The sequence below is a fragment of the Solanum lycopersicum genome, chromosome 2 (genome assembly GCF_036512215.1).
Source record: "Solanum lycopersicum chromosome 2, SLM_r2.1".
Lineage (NCBI taxonomy): Eukaryota > Viridiplantae > Streptophyta > Magnoliopsida > Solanales > Solanaceae > Solanum > Solanum lycopersicum.
In genome coordinates, this window is record NC_090801.1 from 38465087 (window position 1) to 38475297 (window position 10211).

Here is a 10211-nt window from a genome sequence, read left to right on the forward strand (position 1 = left end):
GCTTGCATACTGGGGCTCCATTGGGCGATTCACTTGGATGTACAGGAAATTCTAATAATAGGGGATTCAGACCTATTGATTCATTAGGTTCTTAGGTTATTGGGCAACGAAAAATCGAAAGTTGTTACCATATTTGGAGTGCGTGCATGATCTATGTACAAGGTTTGTCAAAATAGAATTTAGGCATGTACCAAGGATCCAAAATGAATTCGCAGGCGCCTTAGCCACTCTATCTTCCATGATTCGACACCCTGATCACAATTACATCGATCCTATTCACATTTACCTACATGAACAACCAACCTATTGTTTCCATGTTGAGGAAGAGCCTGATGGAAATCCCTGGTACAATGACATTAGAGGATATTTGAAGAGTGGCGAATACACAAATGATGCAACAAATGTACAAAAGCGTACAATTCAGAGGTTAGCAACCCTATTTTTTTTAAGTGGGGAAATCCTCTATAGGAGAATTCCTGACATGGGGCTTCTAAGATGCGTCGAAGCAGGAGAGGCTCGCAGGCTGGTTGAAGAGATACATGAGGCACATGTGGCCCTCACATGAACGGTTTTACATTAGCAAAGAAGATTCTGAGAATGGGATATTATTGGCTAACTATGGAGACAGACGACATTCGCTACGTCTAGAATTGTCAGCAATGTCAGACTCACACACATATGATTCGAGTTCCCCTCGACGAACTACATGTCAGTAGTTCACCTTGGTCGTTCGCAATATGGGGCATGGATGTCATTGGTCCAATCGAGCTAATAACATCCAACGGACACAAATTCATTCTTGTCAGAATTGACTATTTAACCAAGTGAGTTGAGGCCACCTCCCAGAAATCAGTGACAAAGAAAGTTGTGGATGACTTCGTCAAAATTAACATTATTTGTAGGTTCGGAATTCCTGAGTCAATCATCACCAACAACGGCACCAACCTAAATAGTGATCTGATGAGATCAATGTGTGAGAAGTTCAAGATCAGTCATTTAAATTCTACAACATACAAGCCACAAATGAAAGGGGTTGTTGAGGCAGCAAACAAAAATATCAAAAGGTTATTGCGAAAGATGATTGATAACCACAAACATTGACATGAAAATCTACCTTTCGCATTGCTAGGGTATCATACCACAATCAGAACTTCTATCGGGCCACGCTTTATTGCTTAGTATACGGTACTGAAGCTGTGATACCCGCCGAAGTAGAGATACCATATGTAAGGATCATTCAAGAAGCAAAGCTGAGTGACGCTGACTGGATACAAGGTCGGGTAGAGAATCTGGCATTAATAGATGGAAGAAGAATCAATGTCATCTGTCATGTTCAGCTCTATTAGAATAGAATGGCTAGAGCTTTCAACAAGAAGGTTAGACCCAGACATTTCTCACCTGGGCAACTAGTTTTGAAGCAGATTTTCCCAAATCAAGACGAAGCAAACTTTAAATTCTCACCAAACTGGCAAGGCCCGTACATAGTCTCTCGAGTACAAACAGGTGGGGCCCTCATACTTGCATAAATGGATGGAGAAGTTTTTCCAAAACCTATCAAATCAGATTATGTGAAAAAATATTACATCTAAAGATTGCTTCATGCTCTTTGTAATTTGGAACTACGTCAGACCTGATTCCCGTTTAAGAGGTAATATGTAGGCGCTTCTATAGGGGTTTGGTCTTATCATAATAAAAACCTTCATTTTTCCATTATTTGGCAACTAAGTCAGAATTTTTAAGAAGGTCTCAAAAATTTCATCAGAAAAAGTTTTTCTTTTTTTCCTCGCAAATCTCAATATCGGGGCAGAATTTTTGAGACAAACTCAAAAATTCCATTGAAAGCATTTCTCCTCGATACTGGGGCAGAATTTTGAGGGAACCTCAAAATTTCTACAAATCAAGGCTGGGACAGAACCTTCCAAAAGGATCTCAAAAGTTCACAAGCAGTCAGCTTACAACGAAGATCTGAATAATAGATCTACTTTTGAATCAGATGTTGTAAAGTCTCAACCTATGCCATGGTCAAGGATTCGACATCACCTTCTTTCACTAAACGATAATTTCAAATTCTTTCAAAGTTTCTCTCCCTTTTATGAAAAGCAGATACCCGAAGAGGTGTGGATGGCGAGTCAAAGGACAACACACCAGACGAAGTAGATCAACCTTCCCATTCATTTCTTAAACTCATGAATATTATTTGAATGTGAAAAGTATAGACACCTACACAAAAACAGCTCCTTCAAGTTACAACAAATTGCAACTCGACGACACATTTTCCTTCCAACAAGAACAAATATCAAACTATCGATAATACCCGACTTTTCCAACAAGAGGAATGCCAAAGCTACTGTACACCCTCAAGAAACTATTGTGCTGGCAAATAACATTCTGCACGATATTGCATCATTTGCACCTATGCCCTATATCACATTATGCTCGAAAAACTGCATCATTATATTATGCCCCAGATTGCATAAACCTATCATTGCATGTGCTCAATATTGCATGTGCCCGAACAAATGCATCATTGCATGTGCTCGATATAGATGTGCTTGAAATACCTTAGCGCTCTTTCAACTTTTAAGAGCTTATTTGCTCTTGCATCTAGAACTACACACGTCCTGATTCTCGTATAACCAGAGATATGTAGGCGGCTTAATACCAAAGTCTCGGTCGTACCCTTTTTTTAAACTCTACATTGCTTCAATTGATCATACTGACATCTGTCATCGGTCAAACAAAATTGTCTACTAAGTCAACGTTGGTTGCCTGACAATTCATTCTTTATTCTCAATCAACCAAGGGGAAGCTGTTGACACCCAATTTTGACCGATCTTTAACCATTTTTAGGAATACTATTCGATTAAATACGTATTTTAAAATTTATCTAAAGCTTAGAATTTTTTGTCGATTTTGCTTGAAAATTATATATTTTAGTATGTTTTACTTTATAAAATTATTGTAAATATTATTAAAATATTTTAAAATTATTAATGAATTTCGAATGTTTTAAAATTTAAGTGATTTTCAATTATATAAAAAATATTTTAATATATGTAGTATTTTAATTAAATAGTACTTCCTACACTTTTCTCAAAATTATTTAAATTCTTACCTATTTTATTATAATTTCTTTCAATTCTGGCCACTTCATTCAAATTTTATTATAATAATATCCACTCTTTCATTTAAATTCTAGCCAGTTTAATTGCAATTTTAGTCATTCCTTATCCAATCCAATTTTATTTTAAGACCCGTCTTTTAATCTCATCCATCCATTAAATAGGAGATTGAATCTTAGCCCAATATCTTAATTAATTCAAGGGTCTAGATTAACCCCCATCTCTATACATCAAAGACTGCTAAAACCTAAATTGTTTCCATTCTTTCTCCCTCCCTGAGATCAGTGGTGCTCTCTTTCCAGCAGCCTCCTCTCTTCTCTCTCGCCATTCTTCCCGGCGGAAATCACTACCACCAAGAGGTGTGGTGCCGCCTCTCCTCTGTCTTATTCCGGCTTGAACTGGAGAGCAGGCGCCCAGTTCCAGTCCCCCGCCTCTTCTCCTTTCTTTTCCGTTTCTGCGGTGAGGATAGTTGCTTGAAACAACAACAAACCACCAGCCACCGGCAGCAATAACTTCAAGAAGCAGTCGCAACGACAACGGACAGCAGCTGCCACTGCCTCTGTTTGCCTCCTGCCAATAGTAGGCGACAAGACGTATAGCAGCTCCAGCGAAGGCAAGGCGGCCATCAGCTCTACAACTTTATCTTTTCCCCTTGTTTCTCGTTGCTACAACAAAGGCTCCGGCAAATTTTCTGAATCTAGCTAAGGATTCGCCCAGGTTTGTTCTCTCAATTAGTTATTATTCATATCTTAATGATTATTTGTTGATTATCGACATGCTCTTGATTTCTATATAAATATATTTTCTATGCATATTTACTTTATATAAGATTAAAAGATGCTTTGAATTGCATTGTAGAAGAAGCTATAAGTTGCTATTTTTCTGATCTTAACCATGTTTTGTTGCAAGTTGTCGATGTTTGAATGTTCTTATATCTATTATCGACTTTGTTGTAATTTTGCTTATCCGCAGAAAGAATTAGTATGTTCTTGATTCAGATTTGTTGAACCCTGCTTTAAAATTGATTAGCCTCCAAAACTAATATGATGCAAACTTGCCCCCAACTTTAGTTATTTAAATGATGCCTATGGATTTGTTCTTGATGTGGTCATTTTGATTACTTATCAACTTGCTAATTTGGCATTGATCCTTTTGTTGAACTACATGACTGATGCATTAAAATAGTACTCTTGCCATGATATGCAACCTGTTCGTATATGATAAAATTGTGGGTTCTGTGATCTTTGGAATATTGATTGGAGTTATATTTTTTACTTCTCCCTTAAATAGTTTTTTGATTTGTAATTGATTGCTTATTAATTAATAATTTTTCTTCTTATTCAGTTGTGGACATATTTTTGACATATTAATTTTGGTTAAGTATTTCTAGAATTTGACTCATATTTGGCAAGAGTGTCTCTACTGATTTGACTCTTCTTTATTTAAGGGAAATTATATCATTCTTCCTATTTTTATTTTATTTATTTATGTTTGGTAATGAATATTTTTAATTCTGATTCTATCTCCTTTGAAAAAGAAAAAAACAATATTAATTGATCCCTTTTTCCTTATTTGAAAATTGATTGATTTCTTACTTGTTCTATATTTGGTAAAATAAATTTAAAATAATTTTATTTGGATCTTATTTATTTAAGGAAAACAATATTATCTTCCTAACTTTATTTCGTGCTAATTTATTATTTGGTTATGAATTCAAAATATTTTCTGATTTTGGCTCTCCTTGAAAATAAGGAAATTGAATTTAATTGACTCCTTAATTTATTCTATTTCCCTTATTATGCTCCTCTCTTCTACTATATAAATAAGACCCTCTCCTCTCATTCTATCAATTCATTAACTCATTCATTCTCTCTTAACGCAAGAGCTAGACTTCTTAAGCTCTCTCATTCTCTTACTACTCATATTATTGCTACTCTTAAACAAAATAAGTTTTCGGTAACTTTCAAGTGCTACTTGGCTCTTTTGCTTTGTCAGAGTAAGAGTTGGATCAATTCATTTTCGTTGCTACCATTCCTTTTTTGCTTAACCTGTTAGTTTTCTTTTTGCATTCATATATTTGTGTAAGTTGATTGGTCTATTATTTTCTATATGTATAATTTATTTTTAAGCATATGCATGTGTGTCCCACCTTATCTAAATAAATATGACTACTTGTGTAGTTATTTGATTGCTTTGACAAGTTTCAAACTTGAAGTTCAAGTTGAAAATTAGCCATGAAGAAAGATTATTTGGTTAATTCATATATTTGAATATATATATTTCTTATCTATTTATTTGAATTTTTTGTAATATTTGTATTACTCTAAAGCTCTCATTTATAAATTATATTTGGCGATAGTCTAAAAGGAGGGGGAATTATATGCAAATTTGTAATATTTTTCGTGTTAGAAAGCATGCTTATAAAACTAAAATATTTTTGCATCATCTATATGTGTTGATTTAACTTTCCAATCGCCTATAAATCATAGGAATCACAAGCTAATCTCTAGTATGTTGATTTACGTTGAAAGGAGCAAAAACTTTAATTGTCAATTTGTCCCTTATTAGTTAATATGAATTATTTTTAATATGTTTGAATATGTTCACTTAGAAACCATGCATATAGGAATTAATTAAATAAGATTGTGCGTTAAAGTCACTCCCTAATAATTTTCAGCATGTTTTACAACTAGATAATCTCAATATTTTCAACTCTATGAAAGAGCAAATTTTCTGCATACATTATTATTTTGTGTTTCATCATAAAAAATTTGTCATACTAATTTGCCTAGAAAAATCTGCAAAAAATAAATAATAGTTAATATTTTTCTGCATCATAATTAACCCTTTTGCATCTAAATATGCTATTAATTAATTTCTCCATTTGTAATTAATTTCTGCTCAAATAAATATATTAAATTTTTAACATTAATAACCAAATTTGTAAATATGTCAATGTTCTAAAAAAGAATTTCTGCATTTAAACAAACTTGTCACTTACTTAGAATAATTTTCTGCATTAATATGAGATCTATTGTTGTTCTTAAAATAAATTTTCTGCCTAATTAAATAATAAATTTGTTGTCCTAAGTTATATTTTGAATTGATAGTTAATTTTTATGTTGTTTTAAAATACATATGCATGTGAGATCACATTCTTTTGCCATTTGGAAATAAAATAAAATATATCATGTCACTAATTGTTGCTCACTTTAAAGTTAATACTAAAATATACATCTATGTTATTCTATTTGTCTTCTCGTAATTAATTTTTTGTTATTATAACTTTGTATGTACACACATTCAGCATGAAACCTTTCACAATTATGTATTGTTTGCAAGTATGTCTAATTAATATTTAGAGGCCAAGTTGAAACCTACCATGCTAAACTGACTGTTTTGTTTGTCTTGTTTGTTTGACTTGGTGTCTAGGAGGACCTTAAATTCTATTTTGTCTTGACCCACCCCATTAAGAGTCCAATGCCTCTTTTGACATTAAATCCGGGACGATTAGGCACCATTTAGGTACGAAATGCATGCGGTGATTGGGTAGTGGTAGTTGGCCCTACGGAGATGATGACATCGACTCAGGCTTGAAAGACAAACCTTGGTTTTGTTTGTCCCTATGCGGCATCCTATCAGAAAAATTAAAAGAAAAGTCGAGTGCTGATCCAAAAAGTCTCTTTAGAGTCTCCCTTCCCTTTTTTTACCCCTTTACTTGTTTAATAATTATGTTTATTTGGGGTAGTTTACAAAAATATAAAATTGTTTGCTTATTCATTCGTCTCTTTTCTATCTTCTCGCTTGTCTATTTATTAATTGCTTAGTATATATTTTATTACTATCACTTAGACTCACATGTTTAAATATTAATTAAAATAATAACATGAGCTATTTGGTCGACTTGTTTATCACATATTCTCGTATGTTAAATTAAATAAAAATGACTTTAACTATTTATTTATTGCTATCGCCTAACCTTGCATGTTTAAATTAATTAATATGATAAATAGTCTTAATTGTTTTATATTTTTTATTACTTAGTGAGCATGCTATTTAATTAACTAATAAACAAAGTGATCTTATTTGCTACTTGTAACCCCCACATAGATTGCACGAGATACGATCGGGAACCACATTTGTGGACCTCGAGGGATGTCTGACACCTTTTCTCGAGGTAATTTGAACCCTTACCCTGATCTCTGACTCATTGTCCTTAGCTAGACTTATTTAGGTTATATAGGTGCCCTAACACACTTTAATTTGTTAGGTGGTGACTCTTCAAAGCTCCAAATCCCAAAAGAGTTATTAGATCATGCACAAAACCCATTTCGATGAAAAACGGGGCGCGATAGAGTGCATTGCACAAGGTATAACCTAGGGTTATTAATGGTGAAGAGATTGAAGATAGGATTTGAACTAGAGTTGCCTTTCCTAGTATAGTATGCTAAAGGGGAGCGAATCTTTATAGATGAAGTTAAGAAATAAAGAGGCTACAGAGGGTGAACATGTTAAGTATGGTGTCAAGATAGGCTTAGTATGTGAGGTAGTATGGGCTGCCTTTTGTACATTGCACAAACATGTTTTGAGATGGTTACAAGAGTATAGTACTCTTTAGTATGAAGAACATAGGTCTTAATTATGATAGTAGATTGCGATCAAGAATGACCAAAGAGAAATACTTAGCTATGGTAGTAGTATGGGATGCTACCTTAGCCTTGCACAAGTATACTTGGAGGTAGCTTGTGGTGTAGTTCACTAGAGTAAGAAGGTCAAGTAAGTAAATATGAAATCCTATGTGCTTTATGATGTTCTAATATGCTTAGGATATACATTTTATGCTTACGTCTTTTATCTCTTATGATTATGTCTATTATTGGCTAACCCTTTGAGATATCTTATGTTTGGTATGATAGTTTCCATACTTGTTACATATCTTACTAACACATTGCCTACATGTTTTTCATGCAGGGTATTGAGAAGATTGAGTTGCTTTGAAGGGTAGAGTTCCAAGGTTCCCAAAAAGAGAAGAAGTGATGAGTCCTCATAGCTTCGACGACGAACCTTTATGTTCCTTTATGTTTTTATTATGTTTTAAACTTTATGTGGGTTGCGCCCCAAGATGTTTCATTCATGTCAAAGTTAGATGGTTTTTGAGACAATGTTATTAGAGATGGTTCCGATTTTATGAAATACCTTTTGGTTTATGCTTAAAAAAAGTTTTAAATTCCCTCCATTAATGCATGATGTTATGTAATGAAGTCAAGTGACTTGTACAAGACTTCCGAGTGGTCGAGTACACCGTGTTTTGACCCAAGGGTTTCCCTAACTTCTAGGGTGTACTTGTAGGTCGTGATAGTTTGCATGTGCGGAGTTCCGACCAAGTTAAGAACACCTTGTCGGAGTTTTTATGTTTTCGAAAAAAATGTTAAAATTTGGTGCTTATATAGCATAAATATCAACTCATTTTGGAAACTTCAAAATCCCACATATCTCTCATTTCTTGGCCAAATGAGGTGATTCAAAGTGTGGAAGCTTTATTTTATTGGTGGCTTTACAGTAGAGTAATTGAAAGTTTCAAGTACACGTCGTTTGAGGTAAAATCATGATAAATCAGATTGTTGTAGTTCATTTTGAGTTCTCAATTTTGACTATATTGATTCGGTGATATCTTGTTAATTTTAGCTCCATTTTGGATGATTCAAAGTCCCACGTGTCGGGAATTACCGAGGCTACATTGTGGAGTGTTCAAGGAGTGCTGAAAATTGGATGATTTATTTCCATCTTAGGCTTTCTTTACATTTCGAGCCCCGAATTATGTTTCATTTTGGAACAAAAATTTGAGGTACTATTTTAGGTCTTTAGGTGGAGTCAAATCTAGAAAATCCGGTGCGGGTCCAACAATTTCCGTTTTAACTATTGACGTTGTGATCCTATTTTTGATAGTGTTACAGTGCTCAAAGGCCGTTCTAAAAGGAAAATTTCTGACGAAGTGATTTGGAGGTTAGGAGTCGGCCTAAAGGTAGGATGACTTCCTTTATATCTAGATTGAGCCTGAATGTGTGAAATCATGTTGATTAGTATAAATCGAGGGCGGAAACCTAATATTCTTACCTCTCTTATTAGATACCATATTTTTAGGTTTTATTGACATATTTCCAAGCAAAGTGCCTTGCTAGTTGGGTGGTTTCAATTTGTGTGTTTCTATCCAACCGTAGCCTACTTGAGTTTACTTTCTTTCTAATGCATGTCCAGCCTTAGCCTAGGATAGACCAGGGTTGCCTTATACTCTCAAACGTTGTTGTTTAGTGTTGTCTCTGACGTCGTTTTAAACTGACAAGATCATTGTAGACTAGAATAGCAGACTTGAGTGTGATAACATGAGACTTAGTTTAGGCAACACATGTTTTTTTAATGCTTATCCAACTTATGTGTCCACCTCATAAAGTAAACACATATCATGAAGTTGATTTCAAAGTTTTTATCTGATTGGAATTCTAAATATGTATACCAAATAGGCACAAGATCATATGAGTTGAATTATAATATATAATCCCTAGTCCTTTTCAGGTACTTGATTATATGTTTTACGACATTCCAATGTTCTTGCCTAAGATTGGACTGTAATCTGCTGACCATGCCTACGACAAAACAGATGTCGGGGCTAGTGCATAACATTGCATATATGAGACTCCCTACTACAAAAGCATAAAGGACCACCTATTCTCTCTATCTCAATCAAGCGTTTTAGGTGACTGGTCCTTCGATAGGGAAATTCCATGTCCAAAAGGGAGAAATAACCATTTGGAATTTTGCATGCTAAACCTTGCAAAGAATTGTGTCAATATAAAGTGGTTGAGATAATCCTAACATCCGTTGTTTTCAATCTCGCATGAGCTTGATCCCAAGAATATGAGCCACTTCATTCAAGTCTTTCATATCAAAACGTGAGGACAACCACTCTTTTACTGAACTCAACATGCTCACATTATTTCCTATGAGTAAGATATCATCTACGTACAGTATCAGAAATTCCACTTTACCTCCATCCCAGTTTTTATAAATGCATGACTCATTTTGAAACTGATC

General features: G+C 34.3%; 1 protein-coding gene and 1 long non-coding RNA gene across 2 annotated transcripts; both read left to right on the top strand.

Moving 5' to 3' along the window:
- The first annotated feature begins 238 nt into the window (after window positions 1-238).
- LOC104645584 (uncharacterized) lies at window positions 239-565 on the top strand. The gene has a single exon (XM_010317438.2). The coding sequence runs from the start codon at window positions 239-241 to the stop codon at window positions 563-565; it is 327 nt and encodes a 108-aa protein (XP_010315740.2).
- A 2678-nt stretch (window positions 566-3243) lies between these two features.
- Window positions 3244-8356, top strand: LOC138341687 (uncharacterized). Its single transcript, XR_011214535.1, has 2 exons — window positions 3244-3839; window positions 8094-8356. It is a non-coding gene; the product is annotated as an uncharacterized lncRNA (long non-coding RNA).
- Window positions 8357-10211: the final 1855 nt, after the last annotated feature.

Bases quoted from the DNA above. Each gene is read 5' to 3' on its own strand.
- LOC104645584 (XM_010317438.2), top strand. From the start codon at position 239: ATGATTCGACACCCTGATCACAATTACATCGATCCTATTCACATTTAC.